This window comes from Antechinus flavipes, chromosome 1 (assembly GCF_016432865.1).
Source record: "Antechinus flavipes isolate AdamAnt ecotype Samford, QLD, Australia chromosome 1, AdamAnt_v2, whole genome shotgun sequence".
NCBI classification, from domain to species: Eukaryota; Metazoa; Chordata; class Mammalia; order Dasyuromorphia; family Dasyuridae; genus Antechinus; species Antechinus flavipes.
In genome coordinates this window covers 680,470,270-680,492,683 of record NC_067398.1, presented here as the reverse complement: position 1 = coordinate 680,492,683, position 22,414 = coordinate 680,470,270, and the positions used below count along the sequence as shown (strand labels likewise).

The 22,414-nt window shown below is 41.2% G+C and overlaps 1 protein-coding gene across 1 annotated transcript; it reads right to left on the bottom strand.

The window, feature by feature from the left end:
- Positions 1–384: 384 nt before the first annotated feature.
- PEX11G (peroxisomal biogenesis factor 11 gamma) lies at positions 385–17,170 on the bottom strand. Its single transcript, XM_051972542.1, has 5 exons — positions 17,073–17,170; positions 14,273–14,461; positions 6,344–6,522; positions 5,162–5,221; positions 385–1,752 (listed from the first exon to the last, which is right to left on the bottom strand). The coding sequence occupies exons 1-5, from the start codon at positions 17,130–17,132 to the stop codon at positions 1,521–1,523; spliced, it is 720 nt and encodes a 239-aa protein (XP_051828502.1). The 5' UTR covers positions 17,133–17,170; the 3' UTR covers positions 385–1,520.
- Positions 17,171–22,414: the final 5,244 nt, after the last annotated feature.

Here is a 22,414-nt window from a genome sequence, read left to right as displayed (position 1 = left end):
GCTTTCTTTAATCCTTCCAGTCAGTGCTGTTCTAACCCTCATCTGACTTCAGCTCACTTGGCCCTGCTCTTGGGCATGCATCACTGTCAGTAGAATTAGGTTTATTGTGTTTTCCCTCCCCTGCAAGACTGTACATGCCTTCAGTAGTTTACACTTTTTGTCTTATATATCTTGCTCTCTACTCCAGCTCCAGTCACATATAGGAGAAGGTGTTTTCATTTTTGCCTTTGAATCCTTGAGCTCATGGGTGGCACTTAAAAATTAATTAATGAAGAGAATTAATGAATTGCTTGTTGCATGTATGTGCTGTGGATGATGGATCAGCATCTTTGTGTGTAAACAGTAGCATGTAACGGCAGACCACAGGAGGAGGCCAGCCAAATCTTGATCTTCTACCTTCCATTTTATTATTAGATACATATCAGATGATTCCTGATTATCCAAGCAAACTTTCATTTGTCATTAGCACATAATATTTTTAAAACTTATTTTCAAAAACAAAATCTAGTTGATTTGCTTTTAGACTCCAAGGATAATATTGCCTCATGATTGTATGGTGTTTTAGATATCTCATTTGATCTTTGTTCTATCTGTGGAAGAAGGCAGAGCAAATATTATTATAGGCTAGGAAACAGGCCCAGAGAGGCTTGAGGAATTGACCAAGCCCTCATAGGAACCCAAGACTCCTGGCTCCCAGGCCCAGCATTCTTTCTGCTAGATCTCTCTGCTTTTCAAATGTCAGCAAAAGAAACATTTCCTGTTGTCTAACAAAAGTGAGAAGAGACTTTTTGTCAGCCAAGCTAAAAGAAATCCTCCTTCCTAACATGCTATTATTTAAAAAACAGATGGAAGGTGAGGTGAAAGGAGCCAATTAGTTACTAATGTTGGCTGGTTCCTGAGAAGCCCATAGCCTGCAGAATAGCCCAACCATTCATCAAGCTAAATCCCCGTTAGGGCTTGCTTAGGTATAGAACTTAAACATATCTGAGGAAGGTGGTTTTGGTCTCTCTGTAGATCAAGTCCTAGACAGCTGGGAAATCCTAGCCTTTGCTCACAAATACTAGCAATTCCACAATTCCTCACCCACAAAAAGCCTGCTGTTTTGTGATTTGAGGGGAAGGAATAGCCAGAGAGCTGAGGCTGCCAGAGCCTGCTCAGCCAGGTTCCCAACTTTACCTCTCTCTGGACTATGGAAAAGCAAGGTTCTTTCCATAGGTGGCAGTGCCAGAACAATCCCTTTGAATCCACTATGACAATGCTGAAGTTTTGCATAACTAGAGGCCAAAAGACATTTATCTTTGTCCTATTTGAAGAAGCTCTCAGCTCATGTGCCTCCATTGGGTCTTATTCCTTTAAATTAATCCAACCCAGATCAGGAGTAGCAATTTTTGGCTCTCTTTCTTAAGTTTCCCAGTCATCTTATTATTTTGAGCAATTAAAAGCCCTGCTTTGATCCCAACAACCTATGATCCCAAGAATTTTCAGTCTCATTTGAGTGTTTCTCAAACCAATCATCGATGTCAAGAGTCATCAGACTTTTCAGAGTGAAGCCCAGATGCTTGGTACATACTGATGAGAGAGGACACAGTGCCCATGAGACCCACCAGCCATGGAGGAAATCGTCCTGCCCAGAGGAATCCTTGAGGCAGCCAGTGGATGGCATTGGCTAGATCAGCCAAATTGCTAAGAAGGGTTAATATTTCCGACTTCACCTGAATTTCAATCATTTTCTTTTCTCTTCTAAAAGATTTACTGTAGAAGACAGAAAAAGAAAACATATTAAATGCTTAGTTGTTTATTCTAGAAGAGTCATGTCTAATATAGTATTGTTAACTATATTGTTAACGTTGTCATTGTTGACATAAAAGAGAGAGTCACAGAAACCCAAGATTTCTAAATTGGAAAGGACCTCCTCAATGGATGTCTAATTCAAACCAGACTCCAAAAATGACACTCTAGCAGGAGTTATCTAGTGGTTGTTTGAAACTTCACCTCCCTCACTACCTCCAAAAGCTGCCAAGTCTACTTTTTGGATCACGCTTAATGATTAGGAAGCTTTTCTTGAGACCCAGACTCAATTGGCCAGTAGGCAGCTTCTTTTCATTGCTTCAGGACTTGTCTTCTGGGACTAGAAGGAACATACCTACACATATAAGAGTCTTTCCAAGTATTAAAAGTCAGTTACTGTCTCCCCTCTAAACCTTCTCTTCTCTAGGCTCTATGTCTCCGATTCTTTGAGCTGATCTTCACAAGGCATTTCCGGATCCTCCTTTGGATACTGCAGCTTATTAAAATCCTTCCTAAAACATGGCTCCCAGAACTGACCACTGTACTCCATGTGGCCCGATTAAAGCAGGCTACAGAGGGAGATAAGTCATCCTTAATGCGGCCCACAATCGTGTTAATCTGACCTCTCTCCAAGGTCTAGGCCAGCTCTGCAAACCACTCATATTAAGGGCTGAAGAGAGATGTAAACAAGTGTGAGGCAGCCAAAACAGAAAATGCTTCTGTTCTGGGAAGGGATCCTGTAGGAAGGCAGGGTGATGAAAAGCAAAATATTAGCCCAAGAGCTGGGGGTGGGACATGGGGAGGTTCTCTGTTGGCGCAGCAACCCTATGTCACATACTTAGGGATGTACTTTCACACACTTCCAACTTTCTTCTTTCTCATGGGGCTATTGTGAAGGAAGCATTTGCCACTTGAGGGTCCTAGAGATAGGAGCCCAACTGTCTCTTGAGACAATATCATACCTTATATTTATATAAGGCTTTTAACTCTTCACAGTCTTTTGCCAAGAGTTATCTATTTCAGTTGCCATAATGCTATTATCAGGAGGCTGAGGCATTTATTACTTCCTCTGTTTTATGGATAAGGAAACTGAGGCACAGACAAATTAACAGATTTCCCCAAATTGACACAGCAAATTAGTTAAGACAGTCTGACTTAGGATCTGAGTTTTCTGATACGCAATTCTTTCTCTTTCTAAGGTGATTCTGGACTTTTTTAGTCAAGAAAATTAAGCCTTTCCAATGACCAGCTGGAGAGATGGCACAGTCATTATGGAGAGAGCTCTAAACTTGGAGTCAGGAGAACTTGCCGAAGCCTAACACTAGCGCTATCAGAGACTGTAAAGGGAATATTTTCCTATCAACCTCACAGGGTAATTATGAGACAATTACTTTGTAAACTCTGTGAAAAACTGTATACATGAATCTCAAGTATGATTGTAGGGTAGCCAAATACTTGGGAGTTAGGAGGCCTCTGCTTCAGATCCACACTGGACACTGGCTAGCTGAGTGACCCTAGGTAAGTCGCATCACTTCTCAGGTCTACAGCAACTTTCTGCGCCTTATTCAACATGCAATTGATTAATTCAACCAGCATTTATTAAGCATCAATTATGTATCAGACTTTATCCTATCCCTGACCTAAAGATGCTAGCTGACTTCCACTCTAGGGGGCAAGGGATAAGAAACAGCATGTTTATAAACAAAGAGATACAAAGTCACTTCAGGAAGGGTCAGGAGAGGCTTTTTGTAGGAGACAGTCCTTGAGCTGAGCTTTATAAAAAGTCAGGGATTCTACCAGGCAGAGGTTAATAGCGGGCACACATGCCAGGGACCAAGGATGGCCTGGGCAAAGATATGGAAATGGTGGAATCTCATGTACAAGGAAGAACCAAAAAGCCAGTGGCCAGCACCCAAGTATGTAAATGAGAGTATCATCAAAGAACTTGTCAAAGTAGATTTGAGGCAGATCATAAAAGGGCCTCAAGAGATCAGTGAGGCTTGTGTTTTACCTTAGAATCTACAGGGACCACTGCAGCTTCCGGAACAAGGGAGTGACCTAGTCAGACCTGGACATTTGCAGTTTAAACAGGTGACATCTGGAGACTGGAGCCCAGGGAGGAGGGCTCTGCCACAGTCCCTGTGAGGGGTGCACAAGACCTGAACCTGGGCCATGGACATGTGAACCCAAAGAAGGGGCTTCTTTTACCAAGTTACTCATGGATGACAATCTGTTTCAGTGGAGGCAGTTCTCACTCCGATGATATCACAGATCCTTGATATATAAATGAGTTACTTCTTCAGTATAGTCATTATTGTATCTGCTCTCATATTCAGTAAGGATAACACTAACATTTCTATAGCACTTTAAGGTGATAAAGCACTTTGCTACCAACAGCCCTGCAAATACCTCCACCCTATTTTAGGGCTTGGGGGAATCAGGTCCCCTGCTGTGGGCCCTTATAGTAAAGACTAAAATCTGAGGACCCCAGTGCAGAACCCTGTGCATAGGCTGTGTGGGCCAAGTCCTGCCACGGTGCTGCAAAGAGGGCTGAGCTTTATTCCCGCAGGTGTAAGAGTGATCAATCTGGGCTTCCCACCTGGGCCCAGCTGTTCCCTTCCCCTTTCTGAGCCTCAGTTTTCCTTTCTGCCAAAAGTGTTCTTAGCCTGGGGCCCATGAACTTTTTGAAAGAATATTTTGATAGCTGCATTTCAGCATATTCAGTTTCCTTTGTAATCCTATGTATTTTATTTTGTGCATTTAAAAACCTGATTCTGAGAAAGACTTCATCTGCTTTATCAGACTAATTGCCTGAGAGGTTTAGGACACAGAAAAGGTTAAGAGCCCCTGGCTTAGATGGCCTCTAAAATTCCTTATATATCTGATGTCCTGTAATCTCTATCAAGGTGACAATTATGCCCCTATGGGCCATAATCTTAGATTCAGGCAGGGATATGCTGGAGTCAGCTTAAACTAGCTCTTCAGCTGACTGTTAAATGTTCAGAGAGCATGTATAACTCAGAAACTGGCAAATGCTATACATCAAGGCTGGATTTATGGTTGGTCTACATTTAGATGAAGGAAAAACATTAATGCATATTAAACTTAAAAGTATATCATGTATACTTCCCCCACCCCAGATCTACTGGTAAACATTTGACAAGAATATGACTGAGTTCAGAAATTACTATTCCTTCTCATTATGAAATGACGACAAGAACAGCAATTCTATCAATTTCTCTTTCAGATAACTAGCCTGATCTGCCACTCCTCTTATGGTTCTTCCTACTTGAAATGAAAATTAATTGATGTAACTGAAGAGCATTTTCTTTTTCTTATGAGAGAAAGAATAGGAAAGGGAATGAAATCATACCTAGATTTTCCTTCAGGATTTCTCAATTTTCTTCTCAGATTCAGTATAATTTTCAGAGATCTGAAAAGACCAGAAAAATGTATCAGGAACAAAAAAATATGATGGGTGAGTGGCTTCCATGTTTAATTCTCAGAGAAGTAGGAAAGACTGGAGGATTTAGATCTAAAACCTTCCAAAGGCAAAGATCATCTGAATAGAAGTGACTTGCCTAAAGTCACACTGGTATTAAGTATATTAAGTAAGACTATGGGCAAAACCTGCAACCGAAAGTCTCCACTGGCATATCTCACAAAGCAGAGTAGTTGTTATTTTCATATTTGCTTTGCTGCTGAAGACAGGAACTGTTCTTGAGAAACTCTTCTGATTTTCTTTATGTAGTCATTTCTTTGTCCTTTTAGTGTAATGGCCTTTTGGGAGGAACAAGGAGACTGTGCCCCCAACAAACAAGGTGATTCACTAACAATTACACCAGGATTAAAATAAAGACACTTTTAATAACACTTTATAAAGTCTTTTCTAAATGGCTAATTATTGAAACAAGGTGATTACTAGTATTCTAGAAAAGGAAAATTTCTTTTTATCCTCATTAGTTTTAGCAAGCAATTTTAAAGTGCATTTAACATTTCTGTAAACATAAAATGATTTACAAGGAAAATTCTGCTTTGAAGACCTTTGGATATTGAAGCTTTCAGATGAATTCAACTCACAAATAAACACTGATAGTCTTGTTTAGGCATTTTTGCTAAGAATATAGCAGGACACGAGATTTTTCTGCAGGAGCTTATCTCCCTTAGAAACAAGCAAAGCAGCCAGCTTCTCTGGAATTATTTCTCTTTCCTGGGGTCAGAGAGGGAAAGGTCTGATTTCGTCATGAATAGAGAAAAGAAGGCCAAGGACGCTCAAACTCCCTAAGGAGCAGGCTAAGAAGAAGGCTGCAGCAAAAGCCCTGCTCAGATGACGGTGCCTGGCTCCAGGCACCTGGACATCCTTGACCAATAGAAAGAAGGTTTCTTAATTCACACAGCTCGTATGTCACCAGCGGCCTCATCCACTTGGGCTGTCAGCTCAAGTGTTTCTTTGTTTGGTGGAGCCATTAGAGAAATCTCTGAACTAAAGTCACATGTTTCCTCTTGGAGATTAACTCGAATTGGAGCAGGCAAATAATCCACTCTTTGCACTCACCGTAGAGTTCCTAGGAGAAGTGAAAGGCCCCAAAGGGCTGTGCTTAGTATCCACCACTTTGTAGAGTTGATGTGAATAATCTTAGCATCAGCAGCCCAGGCAACGTGCTCACAAGGGTAATAGAGCTGATCAGCAAGGTTACTGATGACAGACAGCCAGCGGATGATAGCATCTTCCTCCTACAGAGGCACACAGATGGAAGGAGTGGGAAGAGGGGAAGGGCAGAGGAGGGAGAGGAAAGAGGGGAGAAGATGAGAAGGAAGTCAAAGAGAGGAAGGGAAGGAAAAAATAGAGGAGAAGGGAGGGAAGGAGAGGAAAGAGGAAAGATGAGAAAGGAAGAGAGGGGAGGAGGGGGAGGAAAGAGGGGAAAAGATGAGAAGAAAGGGAAGGAGAGAAGGGAGGAAAGAGAGGAAGGAAGGGCAAGGGGTGGGAGGCCATTGGTCAAAAGTGTGTTTTCTAACCTCCCTGGCACACTGTAGTTAACTCAGTGACTTCACCAGGCAGTGCTCTTTCCCTCCCCTCTCTTCCCTGCCAATTCTCCGGGCCAAACTGCTCAGGCAAAAAAGCAAAAGCATCCAGTCTTTCTGACAATAGAAACAAAGCGTGGCGTTATGAAGACAACAGCTGGCTTTTGCTATGTCCTGCAGCTGCAGCTAATTCTCCCACAGGAATAATTTCTGCACAAACACCATGTTTCAGAGCAGTGGTGCTGTGGAGGCTTCCTCCCTCCCTCTGTGTCTCCTTGGTGCCGAGCACAGCCCTCAGGCTGAAGCAAAAGCAGTGTTCACCCCACCCTAGCTTTTGGCCTCTCTCCTCCTGGCCCCCTTTACGAGTCCCCTGCTCCAGCTAGGCCGTTTACACTCTCTGACTTAACAGACCCCAAAAGAGCCTAAATGAGGGGTGGCAACCCTGGGAAAAGAAAGGAAGGTTTGTGTAAGTAAAATGGACAGAATCGGCAACTGGTTGGTTGTGAGGAAAGACAGGAAGCACTTTGCCACATCAAAGGCCTCCTCTTCACTCCTCTAAACCCAGGGCATATCTTGAAGACTCCCTGAATCCGGCCTCCACCTTTCTACCACATCAGGCCGCAGGGATGACTTCCTCCTCTGAACTCCTGGACTACCCACGGGCTTTCCCACTCGTTCGGCATTTAGCCTGTGCTGTCTTCTGTGGTCAGGGGATGGAGGCACCCTAGATCTGAAAAGGTTGGAAAATGCCCTCCTTTTAAAGAGAATCCACCTTACATATGGAATATTAACAAGTGGCAGGAGAAATCACCTCCGTCCCCCATCCTAACCCACTGAGCTAAGAAATGGTGTAGGACTGGATTGTTGATGATACTGTAAAACATCCACTACAACGGCTTGTGATCTCCTTTCCCATGCTGTAATATGGGGCAATATTGTTTGGGGGTAGGAGGAACTAACAAACTATGATCTATTCGGAATGCCAGTCTCCAAAATGCAACCAGGAGGACCAGCCTGTCTTCTCGGCTGTCTTTGGGAAAGAATGCTTGGAAAGTAGTTTTTATTCAACTGTAGTGACTTGTCCCAGGGAATGGTACTTTAGGGTTATGAGATCTGCATGTAGTCTAGAAAAGGGAGGTCAAAGCATCTCTGATACTGTCCAGAGTACATTTAAGATCCAAGTGGCCACTATCAATTGTTTAGAAAAAAAATTCTCCTACAAAAGTAGAAAGCTTCAAGAAATTTCCCTGAAAACATGCAAGGCACTCTGCTCTGATTCCATATACATCAAGCACCTACTGATTTTAAAAATCCAAGATGGCCTTACCAGTAGGAACAGTACCAAGCAGATAATTGTGACCAGTTGTCTTAGGAGGCACAGCCCTTGTGACTTCATTGTTGTATACAGGATCTAAGGCTAGGAGGGACCACAGGGGTAACTAATCTATAACAACTGGGAGATTATGGACTTACCTTAATGAAAATGTCATTCTTCAAAAGGGAAAGGGAGGGGATGGGTACCATTTGCAAAAAGGGCTTCCTTCTAACCAACACAGAAGACCTGATTAGGTCACTTTTGTGCCGAAAAACCCTGTGACTTCCTGCTCTCTCCCAACTATGTCATTCAAGATTTTCCACACTCTGGCGTCATCCTACATTTCCTGACTTCTCCTGCTGTTACCTGCCAAACAAAACTGGTCTATTCTCTGGCCCTCCTTGTATTCCTGCTCATGTACCTTTGGTTTATACTGTTCTCTTTGCCTAAAGCAAGGAGACAACCTTTTTTTTGTTTGTTTTATAGATCCTTTCGACAGTCTGGTGAAGCCTGTGGACCTCTTTTCAAAATACTATTTCTAAATACAGTAAAAATTCACAGCAGAAAAAATGTTTGTGGCAGCTCTTTTTGTAATGGCAAGGAACTGGGAACTGAGTGGATGTCCATCAGTTAGAGAAAGGCTGAATAGGTTATGGTAAATGAATGTTATGAAATATAATTGTTCTATAAGAAACAATCAGCAGGATGATTTCAGAAAGGCCTGGAGAGACTTAAATGAATTGATGCTAAGTGAAATAAGTAGAACAAAGAGAATACTATACACAGCAACAAGATTATATGATAATCAACTGTGATGGACTTGGCTCTTTTCAACAATGAGGTGATTCAGATCAATTCCAATAGACTTGTGATAGAGAAAATCATACAGTGGGGACTGAGTGTGGATCACAACATAGTACTTTTATCCTTTTTGTTTTTGTTTGCTTGCTTTTTTTCCCCCCTCATTTTTTTCCCCTTTTGATTTGATTTTTCAGATCAAAAGATCATCTTTCAGCATGATAAATGTGTTTGGAAGAAATACACATGTTTAACCTATACTGGATTGCTTGCAGTATAGAGGAGGGGGGTGGGAGGAAGGGAGAGAGAAAAATTTGCAAGGGTGAATGTTGAATGTATTTGCATGTATTTTGAAAATAGAAAGCTATTATTAAAATTCTCAATCCAGCAAAAAAAAAAAAAAAAAAATCCAAAGCACAGAATTACCGTCCCCCCCCAAAAAAAAGGTACACTAAAGAAATATATTTAACAAACATCTTTTTTTTTTAAGTTCATAGACCCCAAGTTAAACCCTTGGCCTAGAGGGTGTCCTTTCCCCATTTTTAACTGTTGGACTCGAACCCATTCTCCAAAAAACCAACTCAAAGCCATTTATTCCATGAAGTCTTAGCACTTTACTTGTGTGTTTCTAATACATAAACAATATAATATAATGTTGTTTAAAAGTTATCTATGTTTACATCTTTATTTCTCCACTAGATTAAAATCTAAGCAACTGGCATAGTGCCCTGTAAATAAGCAGATGCTAAACAAATATTTGTTGTATTATAGAACTTTGATTAATAAATGTTTGGTGACTGCTCAGTCCCTCTCCAGTTTATCAGTATAAATCAACTCCCTAGAGAAGAATCAGATCAGGTCTCTCCATCCTTAAAACAAAAATGCTCCTGTCATCTTTCCACCTCCTCAAACTATCCTCCATTATCTTCCCTTCCCTTTCATGGCTAAACTCCTAGAAAAAAAAAATCTACACCCATTGTTGCCTTCACTTCCTCCTCTTTCGTTCATAGCTAAATCACTTCCAAACTGACTTGATTGAAACTGCTCTCTCAAAAGTCACCATTATCTCTCACTATTTCAAAAACCTTATTCTTACTGCTAATTTTTGTTTTTACATCATATTCATTGCCACCTCCTACTCAGTGAACCATCTTCTGTAAAACAGATTTTAAAAGCATGGAGAAAAGAAAACCACATGAGCAAAGCCAATCCACTAACCAGCCTTGGTTGACGTTGTAAGCAATATCCCACACTTGCAGCCCATTTTCCCAACTCTCCTCCAGGAGCCCAGCTTTGTCATAATTACAGTTCTCACTTTCTCTTTCTTAGGCTCCTCCTTGTTTTCCTGTTACCACTTTCCTCTGCATCACTACCTAGGTTTTTCCAAGCTTCTTTGAATCCTCTATATCTAACATTTCTTATAGCTCAGTAATAATCCATTACATGTTTAATGTACCACAGTAAATTTAGCAATTCCCCCATCAAGGGGCATCTATAGTTTCCAGGTGAGGTTTTTAAAATCAGTTCTATATTTCATTAGTAAACACTGGTGAGGAATCACTTCTATCAGGGTAGATCCCTCCCTCCCTATGGCCAGGGTTAGTCTTAGGGTAGGAATTCTTAAGATTCTGAATCCTTTTGTGGCTTGGACCCATTTGGCATTATATAGATAACCCGTTTCTCAGAATCATGTTTTTAAAATGTTTTAAATAAAATACATAAGACGACAAGGAAAACAATGCTATTGAAATTCAGTTTTCAGATATGAATAAGTTCATGGACTGAAGGTTAGAAGTGATCTTAGAGAACTGCTTGGGCCCAAGATGACATGTCTAGCTCCAAAGTCCATGTGCTTTGGGGATGAACGAGGAACCCAGGTCTTGCTGACTTTGAAGCCAGGGGCCACCTAATGACCACTTCCACTTAACCCTCTGCCTCTTATGCTTTCCACGTCTCTGCTATCTCAAAAGTGCTGCTATGATTGATTCTTTTGGTCTATGAGAGATTTTCTGTCTTTGACACCCTTGGGATGCCTAATGTCTAGCAGTGCAGCTGTAGGTCAAAGGAAATGGATATTTTTAGTCACCTTTTTCACCTAATTCTCAATGTTTTCCATATACTAGTGACTTCCCGAGTAAATCTCAGAGCCTTTTTTCAATCATCCTCTGCCCAAATGAAACATCCCACATTCCCATAGCCCCATCATTCTGGGTGCATTCTTTTTAGTCAATTCAAAGGATCATGGGTATAGAACTAGAGGGAACCTCAGAGGCCATCTAGTCCAATACCACCTTTTACTGAAGTCTTAGAGAAAGGAAATAATTTGTCTTGCCCATGAGGGAAGTGACCAGGGCTAGGATTGTAGCTCAGGCTCTCAAATGCCCAGCCACTTTCTCCTGTTCTCTTCCTCCTGTCTGCCTGCTCCTTCACAGATCACCCTTTTCCTTCAACTTCCTAAACTAGAGATTCTCCAGTGCTTTTAATAGGCTCTTTTTTCTCCTTTCTCTTTCCTCTGTGCTGGTTATCTCATTCACTCCCATAGTTTCAATTATAAACCCTTAGAAAACAATTCCCAAATCTACATAGATAGCTCTGTTTTGCTGCTCAATTCAATCTTACACCTCCAAATATTCTGATAAACCTCTCTACCTGGGTCTACTTATGGCCTCTCTAGGTCTACATGTCCAAAATGAATTCATTTTCTCCCCTTTGCCTGACCATTCACTCAATTTCCCTATTTTTAATGCTGACATTTTTATCATTCTCCTTGTCCCATGATCTTCCTTTGCCTTCACCCCCAAAATCTAATCAGTTGCAGATCCTGTTGATTCTAACATGATTTCTCCTCTCTGCCAATCAGCTAGAATTTATTTGGCACTCAATATGAGCAGACACTGTCACCTTTTATGCATCTATACTGTACTTCTACCACTCTAGCCCAAGCCCTATTGCATTTCTTACTTGTGCTATTTCACCAGCTTATAACTGACTTTCCTGTCTTCAATTCATGCCGATCCTCTCACTCTTCTATCAGAAAACCTTTGGGGGTTCCCTGTCCCATATGGCTAGGATCATCTCATGAGCCTCTCTTATTTCTTTCTCCACACACATCTCCCGGTCTTTTACACACACACACACATACACACACACACACACACACTCTTGATAGCCTGGCCCAAGTTGATCTTCCAGTTCTTCCTGAGTTTGGCATGTCACTGGAGTCACACGAGTCATCCTCATGGCCTATGATGCCCTCACTCTTCCCATTTCCTTTCAGTGTCTGCCTTTTCTTCAAGACTTAGCTTGGTTGCCAACTCCTTAGTGAAACCCCTTGTTGAAAGTTTTCTCATCATTTGGGATGGAAAATGTCATCCGCATTCAGAAAGAAAACCATGGAGACTGAATGTGGATCAAAACCTGGCATTTCTACCTTTTTTTGTTTGCTTTTTCCTTTTTGTGTTTTTCCCCCCTTTTGGGGAAATATGACAAATATGAAAATGTTTAAAATGATTATACATGTTTAACCTATATGAGATTGCTTGCTATTTTGGGGAGGAGGGAGGTAAAGGAGAGAAAGAAAAAAGAACTTAAATACAAAATCTTACAAAAATAAATGTTGAAACTATCTTTATATGTATTTGGAAAAATACTATTTAAAGGGAAAAAAAGCTTTCTCTTCCCTCAGTTTTGAAACTCTCTCTCCCTGCATTCACTCATATGGAGCCATGGATATGCTCTTTGTATGCAAAGACTGTCACTTGCTATCTTTGAATTTCTGCTATCTGGCATATAGGGATAGGGCTAAGGGCTGGACCTTTGACATGGCTATAGGGAGTTCTCTCAAGAAAAATCCCTCTTCCAATACAAGTTGGCACCTGTATCTCTCTACAGAGTATAGGCTTAAAAATGTCTAGGACACTAAGTCAAGTGACTTGCCCAAAATCACAAAGCAGAGTCAGTGATAAGATCTAAATTCAGGTTTTCCTGACTTGAAGACCAGTTCTATAACTTCCAAGCTTCACTGTTTTGCATATATCAAGAATTTAATAAATGTTTGCTAAATTGAATTCTTGAGTTTGAAGAGGACATCAAATGTCAATCACCCCTCCCCAGGATATAACCTCTAAGAAAGGGCCAGGTTTCCTGAAAGATCCTGCTACTGACTATCTTTTTTAGTTCTTTATATTCTTATCTTTAAAAATATATACAAGGCAAATAATTGCTTCCTAAAATCCCTTAAGATGCAAATGTATTGCCTATTAACTAGAGGCAATTCTTTATGGAGCTACTCTATAGAGCTCTCTGCTTATTAGCTAACTGTAACTATGAAAAACAGGGCAAACTGGAAATGAGTGAATGAGTTACATTTTAGGAAGTCCAGTGAGGAAGAATGCCATATACAGACTAGTCATAATGATCAATTTTGTTCTAGAGAAAGGTAGATGTGAGTATGTGTGGAATGTTATATACACAGATGTGGTCACCAAGTTGGTTAGCCCTGGTCACTGATCTTTTTATTGTTACATGGGAGGACTAGAAGAGTCAAGTGAGATGGTATATCCAAAAATGTCTATGATATAAAAACAAATATGCCAATAAATTATTTTAGATGAGACATTACCAAGTTGGAACAAGTCCATGGGAGGATGACCAAAATGGTAATGGGGCTTAAAACTGTACCAAGGCAGAATCTGAGAAAGTATAAGATTATGAAACTCAAATTGGCACCTGAGAAGTCATCTTCGTTATATTTTTCTGTGTCTAACTGGTCCAATATACCCGTTGGAATGTAAGCTTCTTTGTCTAACTAGACTGTAATAGCTAATAAAATGTGAATTCATATCTCATAGTTTTCTGTACTCCCTACAGTCATCAACATAGGGCTCACCATTCCTACCAGGTAATAAATGATTTAGGGTTGGAAGGACTCTCAAAAATCATCTTGTCCAGCCCCTTCATTTTATATATAAGATAGCTGAGGTTCAATGAGAAGTCACTTGCCCAGAGACACGTGGTAGTGTCAGACTTCCATGCTGAATCCTACAGGTTCTTAGGATTTAAAGCTGGAAGTGATCTCAGACATTATAGGCCTTCACAGTAAATAATTTACCACTAAAAAGATCCCTCCAAGGGCCCAAAGGGGAATCCTTTAATCATAATCCACTTGTTTCCTTACCCTTATGTTTACCCCTCTCCCAAAGGCACAAGCAACATTATAAGCTCTTGTAAGAACCAATAGTGGTTTTAAGCAGCTTTTTTTTTTTTTTTTAAGATGAGAATCTTCTGATTAAGCCAAACTGAAACATCATATATCTTCATATATCTATGGAACAATCCTGGTGTGGTTACCTTAGCACCCAGCCCATACTGCCTACTGTATGCAAGCATGGCCAGGTCATCAAACAACCGCAAGACGGTCCTGCAGTGGCTGAGCTGTGCAGATATTCCCAGAAGCCTCTTTCCTATTTCAGACTTGACGGAAGACTGCTCAGTCAGAAATCCACCAATCAGCTGACAGCCATAGCTCAAAGTCCTAATCTGTAGCAAAGCAGAAGCAGCAAGCATGAGAAAGTGGGGCATTGATTTATGATTGCATCAATTTATCTGTAGTAGCCAACCATGACTTTTAGCAACTATCTTGGTTTTCAGCTCCATAATATATGTTGGTCTTTTGTTGCCAACCAGACAACAAAAGCCATTTCTTATTTGGTATTTCATTTCCATCCAGCTAGAGTGGCTACCATAGTGCTGGGCAGCTCATATTTTGCTAAGTAGATAGTATTACCATAAGATGTTGAAAATTCATTTAGGGTTAAAACCTAGCTGGTATTCCTAATAGGTGACAAAACTGAACTAATGGATTAAATTTGAAAAATAGAAGTTCAAAATGGTAGAACTATTTTGAAGTGAAAGCAACATAGTTCCATACTCATGTGTTACCAGAAAGTGGAACATGTGACTCAGGTAGCCTGGGAAGCACTAGAGATATGAATTTGAAACCAAGCCCCAGGAGAAGAATTAATTCAATGTTACTTGATAAGTGTAAACCAGAGAATATCTGTATGCTTACTTATCTGAAAGATGGGTGGGATAAAAAAGGGAGTTGAGAAACAAACAAAAAGCACTTTGTAGCAATCTGTATAGCATATCACCCTCAAAAATGAATAATGGGAACTTCCTTAGGCAACATACAGTAATATTCTAGCATTCTCTTGACTAGTAAATATATTAGTCACTCAAATGCATAACACAATTCTCCAAAATGATTTATACTTTATTGCAATGATTTATACTTGTTACTTTTGCTTATAGTATCAGTCTTTTTTTCTCTCCCCTACTGTTACAGAATTACAGAAAATTGGTAAGAGTAGCCTTTGCTAAAATTTTAAGTTAACAGCAAACATTTTATAATAAGTAGCACAATGTAGACAGCACTTTATGAAGGTCAGAGCCCTGGCTAAGGAGCCAGGAAACATAAATTCTAGTCAACCTTATTCTGAAGAGAAAGCTATCAGTTTTTAAATTTAAAAACATAATTCAATACCCATTAATTTTGGAACACGTAATTTTGATCTTTTAGAGAAAAAAGAGTTTTTAGAGTTTTGGTCATGGCCTGATCACCTATTAGAGGGTGAGTTCTATGAAAGCAGCAGCCTGGGTCTTATCTTTGTTCCCACAAATGCCTTGGAGTACAGGCTCTGCACCTACCAGGGGCAGGGGCAGACTAGACTTATGATTTCATGGGTGTAGGAAACTCCCAAATAAGGAGGCTCTATTAGTGTGGGTCTGCATCACCTCTGCAACTTAAAAATTTTGGAGAATTGCCTAAGGAACTGAAAAATTAAGTGGTTTCCTCAAACCATATAGTATGATAGAGAGGTTCAGAATCAGGAAGGCCGAGTTCCAGTCTCAAATGCAGAATTTATATAATACAGATAAATATGCAGATATGTAGTATCTATTGATTTGTAGAGCCACAAGAAAATTTAAACTTGTCTAGTCATACTGATGTGGACTTTTAAGTTTTAGAGTTCAAAAGGATGTTAGAAATAATCTCTTCATACCCATTCATTTTACAGATGAGGAAATTGAGACCCAGAGAAGTGATTTAATTCAACGTCACTGAAATACTGAATGGCAGAGCTAGGATTTTTTGGACAATGCGGTTTGGTACAATAGAAATCAGGCTGACATTGGATCTAGAGGTTCTAGAGTCAACCTCTGAATTCCCCATTTAAAATATCATAGTGAGTTTGAGGTCACTTACTTCTCTGGGTCTCCTCTACTTCATCTACAAAATGAGCTTGAATCAAATGGCCTCCAAGGTTCTTTCCAATTCTAAGCCTGTGATCCCTAAACCTAGAACTGGAAAAGTCTAGATTTCATCTAGTCCAGGGCCCTCATCCTTTTCTGTCATGTCTTGAGTCTCTCTGACAGTCTGTTGAAGAATAACGTTTGTGAATGAATTTTTAAAACCATCCAAATACAAAAGAAATCAGTCAAATTGAAATGGTCATCAAAATATATATTTTTTAAAAACCTATGTAGCCCAACAACATTTTATAGGAGAAGAAGAGGCGATGATTTTGCCACAGACCAGGACTCCGAGGATAGCCCTAAACTTTTGTTTGCATCCCAGTGCTTAAGAGCCATGGGCAGCCAGCTGGGCTTCTTAAGAATTTGCCAACGTCTCTCAGCTCCCAGTCCTGGGCGCTTTCTGCTATCCCAGTTATCCCCGCTGTGAGGGAGAGGGGGGATTTTCACATTTTAATTGTCCTACCACTCAAAGACAAGAAGGGGAAACTGAGGCCTCGAGGCGGGGGGGGGGGGGGGGGAGGGGAAGGGGGGAAAGGGCGGGAGAACGGTGTTCAGAGCCTGAGGGGCAAAGGTTTGGGAGTGGGGACGTCAGAACCCACGTCTTCTCTGTTCCCAGAGGCCTTAGGGGCAGAAACGCGAGGAGGCCTCCATTCTTTCTACCGAGGGGCTTCCTCAGAACGGGCCTGCAGGGCCAGCCGGCCCACAGAACCCGGGTCGGGACACCAGCCCCAGTAGGGCCGGGCTGACGCCCAGGCATGTGGAGGAAGAGAACACAGCGGGGAGCCCGCGGCCCCGCCTCTGAGGTCCGGTCCCAGCCCGCCCTGGGCCTCACCAAGCGGTCCCGGCCTCTATAGGACTCCAGCGAAGACACCAGGCCGCTCAGGGCCGCCATGGCAACACTTCCGGGCTGGCTGATGTGATGTCAGCACGCGGAGCGAGGGGGCGGGCACTCGGAGAGGGAAAGTGGAGCGTGCTCGCGCGCGAGGGGCGGGGCTTTCGGGCCATTCATAAATCCCCGCCCCGAGGAGTTTTCTGGCTCGCTCTAACCTGAGCCGCTCTATCTTAACTTCATGTTTAGATTTCCATCCTGTAGATTTCAAGACGAGGGGGATGGGCAGGGAAGAAAGGACTTTGGAGCTCCTGTAGGCCAGTTTCCAGCTAGCTTCCTCATATTACAGACGAGGAAAAGGGGCCCAGAAAGGAACAAGCTCCTGGACCTCATCTGTAAAATGGGAACGATAGCCCCTACCTCCCAGGGTTTAGAACAAGGTAGCAAGGGTGTGCTAGTGCAGGCCGTCGTTATTATCATTTCTTCCACATGACAAGTGCCTCCCTTTGAATTCACTTTGATTCATTTCAACAAATATTTACTCATGAATATCATGGATACTAACAGATATTCACTCAATGTGTCCTTGTTCAAGGCACTGTGTCAGACTCCTGGGATGCAAACAGCCCCTGATTTCAGGGAGATTCTCCTGGGGGAATTAGACTAAATTAATGCAATTTAATTTCAAGAAGAAGCTGCAACTAACAACTGGGAACTTGAGGAAAAGCCTTGGGTAGGAGATGTCAGAAACTAGGACTAATCATTAAGAGGCAGAGAGATGAGGAGAGAAAACATTCCAGACAGAGGTGCATTTAAATGTCAGCCTTTGCTAAGATGCAGACAAGAGAGAGAACAGATGGTAACCTTGTTTGGCTGAAACTGAGAGGGTAATTAGAGAAGTAACATGAAATGAGACTGGAAACCCAGGGGAGGGGCCTGTGGCTGGGTAGCTGTGGGCCTCTTAAAGAGTTTCCTGCTCGGCAACGGGAGGAATTGCTGGGGTCTGCTGGGGCAAACTGAAGTGTCAAGAGAGCTGAAATTTAGGAAGCCATTTTAAGTTTACCAAGCACTTTGGATACATTATTATCTCGTCGTAGATTCCAACTCTGAATAAAAGGTATTATCAGCATTTTATGGCTCAAAGGATTTGAGGTTGGAAAGCTGGAAGGGCTTAGAAGTCTCGTCTTGTCCAAACCTTTTTGTTTGACAGCTGAGAGAACTAAGGCCCAAAAAAGGGAAGTGGTTTGGCCAAGGTCATACAGCTGGGTGGTGCCATGGATAGAAAGCTGGTCCTGAAATCAGGAAGTCCTGAGTTCAAATCCAGTCTTCAGTAGCTGAATAAGTCCCTTAACCCCGTTTGCATCTGTTCTGTTACTGGCAAAATGAGGATACTAATAATACCTCCCTCACAGGATTGTTGTAAAGGTAAAATGAGATAACATGTGTAAAGTGCTTTGTAAATCTTAAAGTGATATGTAAATGCTAACTAGTATTATTATCATCCACATAGATTACAGTTGAACCCAGGGGAGCTAATGAGGTCACCAAGTGAAAAAGTAGGAGAGAGCAGAGACTTCCCAGATCAGATTTGGGATTCACCCTGGGTTATTAAGCTTGACATGGATAATGGTCCAGCAAAGATGACTAGAGAACCAGGAGAAGGGTTACAAAAACCCAGAGAAAAGTATCCAGAAAGACAGTGAAGGCAGCAGAACCAAATGCAGCAGAGAGGTCAAGAAGGATGAGGACTGAGTAAAGGCCATTAGATAGGACTACTTTGGAGAGAGCAGTTTCAGTTGAGTGAGAATGAGAGGTGAGGAAGTGGGTGCCCTGAGTGTAGATAATTTTTTCAGGTTGTTTATCTGGGAAAGGAAGGAAGGAAATAAGAGAATATCAAGAAAGGATGACAGAATCTGCTGAGATGATTGAAGGTTTTTGTTTTGTTTTGTTTGTAAGGTGAGAGAGACTAGGCATGTTTTGTGAGTTGCAGAGCAAGAACTAGTAGAGAGAGGGACTGAAAATTAGAAGTGGATAGTTAAAGTGGAGCAATCTGCTAGAGAAGATGGGAAAGAAACAAAGATCAAGGTCCAGCTCTTCATCAGATATTAGATTAAAGGAGGAAATAGTTTTGGCATTAGGAAGAGGGGGTAAGCATTGTAGAAATTATGGAAATTCTTAAAAGAGATTGCAATAGAGAAAAGTATGCTGAAGACCAGCTCCAACTAGTTTGGAAGAGATTGTTAAAATTTCAGCCTAACAGTTACAAGTCAGGGTTTGATTTGTTTTGTGAATTGGCTATACACTTAAAAAAGTAATGGATTGAATATTAATAATGCAAAATCAAATTAAAAGTGACATATTTTCCCCAAGAGCACCAGCTGTTAAACATTTACTAGCACATCTCAGAAATCTTGGAACATTTAAGGAAAAGAAGAGAAAGGTTGAAAAAGTTATCAAACTGTATATACCCTTTGATCCAGCAGTGTTACTTCTGGGCTTATATCCCAAAGAAATACTAAAGGAAGAAAAGGGACCTGTCTGTGCCAAAATGTTTGTGGCAGCCCTGTTTGTAGTGGCTAGAAACTGGACATTGAATGGATGCCCATCAATTGGAGAATAGTTGGGTAAATTGTGGTATATGAACATTGTGGAATATTATTGTTCTGTAAGGAATGACCAGCAGGATGAATACAGAGAGGCTTGGAGAGACTTACATGAACTAATGCTGAGTGAAATGAACAGAACCAGGAGATCATTATATACCTCAACAACAATACTGTTTGAGGATGTATTCTGATGGAAGTGGAGCTTTTTGATAAAGAGAGCTAATTCAGTTTCAATTGATCAATGATGGACAGAAGTAGCTACACCAAAGAAAGAACACTAGGAAATAAATATAAATTGCTTGCATTTTTGTTTTTCTTCCCGGGTTATTTATACCTTCTGAATCCAATTCTACCTGTGCAACAAGAGAACTGTTCGGTTCTGCACACATATATTGTATCTAGGATATACGGCAACATATTTAACATATATAGGACTGCTTGCCATCTGGGGGAGGGGGTGGAGGGAGGGAGGGGAAAAATCAGAACAGAAGTGAGTGCAAGGAATAATGTTGTAAAAAATTACCCTGCCATGGGTTCTGTCAATAAAAAGTTATTATAAAAAAAAAAAAAAAGAAGAGAAAGGTTGGAAAAGGAATTGTGGAGTGGTATAGAAGACCAATAGTGAAATTGTAAAAGGATTGCTTTGCTGCAATGAGAACCTAGTTGCAAATAGAGAAGTCTATATGTAATTGACATTTGTATGACTTCACCCATTTCTATTCAGCACTTGGTGAGGGGGAGATATTGGCATTTGGCAAAGTGTGAGCTGTGAGTGAGAGACTGAGGGACAACCTCTTCTATTTTAGCATAGTTTTGAGTGCTCTGGACTTTTTCCTGAGGACAATTCTAATTTTGTCTCTTTACAACTTCTATCAATTTGTTCCTGTGTCCTCTGGGACCAAGCAGAACCAATCTAATCTTTTCATATGACAACCCTTCAAACATTTCAAGAATGTTGTCCTGTCTCCCCTGAATCTTTCTCTTTTCCAGGCTGAACAGAATTGGTTCTTTCAGTGGATTTGAGGGCTCCGGTCCTTTGACCTTCTGGCTACTCTTTCCTCTGACATTCTCCAGCTTATCAGTAATCAAATATGTTTTCCAGAACTGAATTCAGATGTCATCTAAGTAAGACAGGACACAGAAGGTTTATCAGCCAGTCAGTCAATAAACATTTATTAAGCATCTACTATGCGCCAGCCACTGTGCTAAGAACCAGAGATGTAAAGAAAGGTAAAAAGACAGTTATTTGCCTCAACAAGCTCTTGGTCTAGTGAGGAAGGGGAGACAATAAACAAAATAATATGTACAAAAAATATAGTCAGAATCTATTGGAAATAACCAACAGAGGAAATATACTAGGACTAAGAGAAATAATAAAAAAGGAATAATTTTTTTAAAAAAGGATTAAGAGGAATAGAGAAAGGCTTCCTATAGAATGTGGGATTTTAGCTGGGACTTAAAGGAAGCCTGGAAGCAGAGATAGAAAGGGAGAACATTTAGGGCCTGGAAAATAGCAGAGGAAAATTGCTGGCGTCTTGTGTGAAGAATGACAGAGACCATTGTTACTGGGTGGAAGGGGAAGTGGGGTAAGTGGAGGAGGAGCATAAGGCATAAGAAACCTAGAAATGTGGGGGAGGAGGATCCAGATTATGAAGGGTTTATCAACTCCTTATTTCTTGAAGCAGCGCTCAGCTTAATGCCTCCCAAGATGGAATTAGCTTTTCTGGCTGACTGACTGACCACTGACTCATCTGGAGTTTGCAGTTTACTCAAAGGCCTATTTCAGACAAACTGCTGTTGAATCTAGGCCTCCTCCATCTTATACTTGCCCCAATTTTCCAGAAAAGAAAGAAAGAAAGGAAAAGAGGAAGGAAGGAAGGAAAGAAAGGAGGAAGGAAGGAAGGAAGGAAAGAAAGAAGGAAGGAAGGAAGGAAGGAAGGAGGAAGGAAGGAAGGAAGGAAGGAAGGAAGGAAGGAAGGAAAGAAGGAAGGAAAGAAGGAAGGAAGGAAGGAAGGAAGGAAGGAAGGAAGGAAGGAAGGAAGGAAGGAAGGAAGGAAGGAAGGAAGGAAGGAAGGAAGGAAGAAAAGATAAAAAAAAAACCAGGGAAGGGAACAGAGTTTACACACAATAGACAAGGGAGCTTGACTTGAATTCCTGGAAAAATTTTAGAACAGATTATCACAGAGATAGCTGGTTTGAAAATTCTTTTCCCCTTCTGCTTTTTAAAAATTGGGATATTTTCTCTGCTCCAGCCTTGGATCATAAACCTAAAACTGCAAGGAATGTTAGGGGTCATCTGGTCTGAGCTGAATATTTTATAGGTGAAGAAAGCAAGGCATCCCAACAGTTAGTGATTTGTCCAAGTTCATACAGATAGGCTAGGCAAAGACAGGATTGAAAAACTGGTGCTCTCTGATCTTCCAGGTAATTTGTCCCTTTCTCCCTCTAGCTCAATCGATCTGTAGGTTGTTGCTTCCACTGGAAAGAGTACCAGTTGTTATCTCGGGAGCCCCAGGTTTCCCCTTTCTAGGGGCCCCAGGTTTCTCTGACGGCTTCTTTCCCAACAGGGACTGCTAGGATATTCTGGCTCTCTGGCTGACTCAGCTGTGGTTCGATCAGTTATCCTCAGTGGGATGTTAAAGGGTCACTGGGTATCCAGAACAAGGCCAAGTGTGAAACTTTAGAGGTAGATTTCCATACTGGAAGAAAGACCTCTTCCATACTTAACCTTGCTTGTAT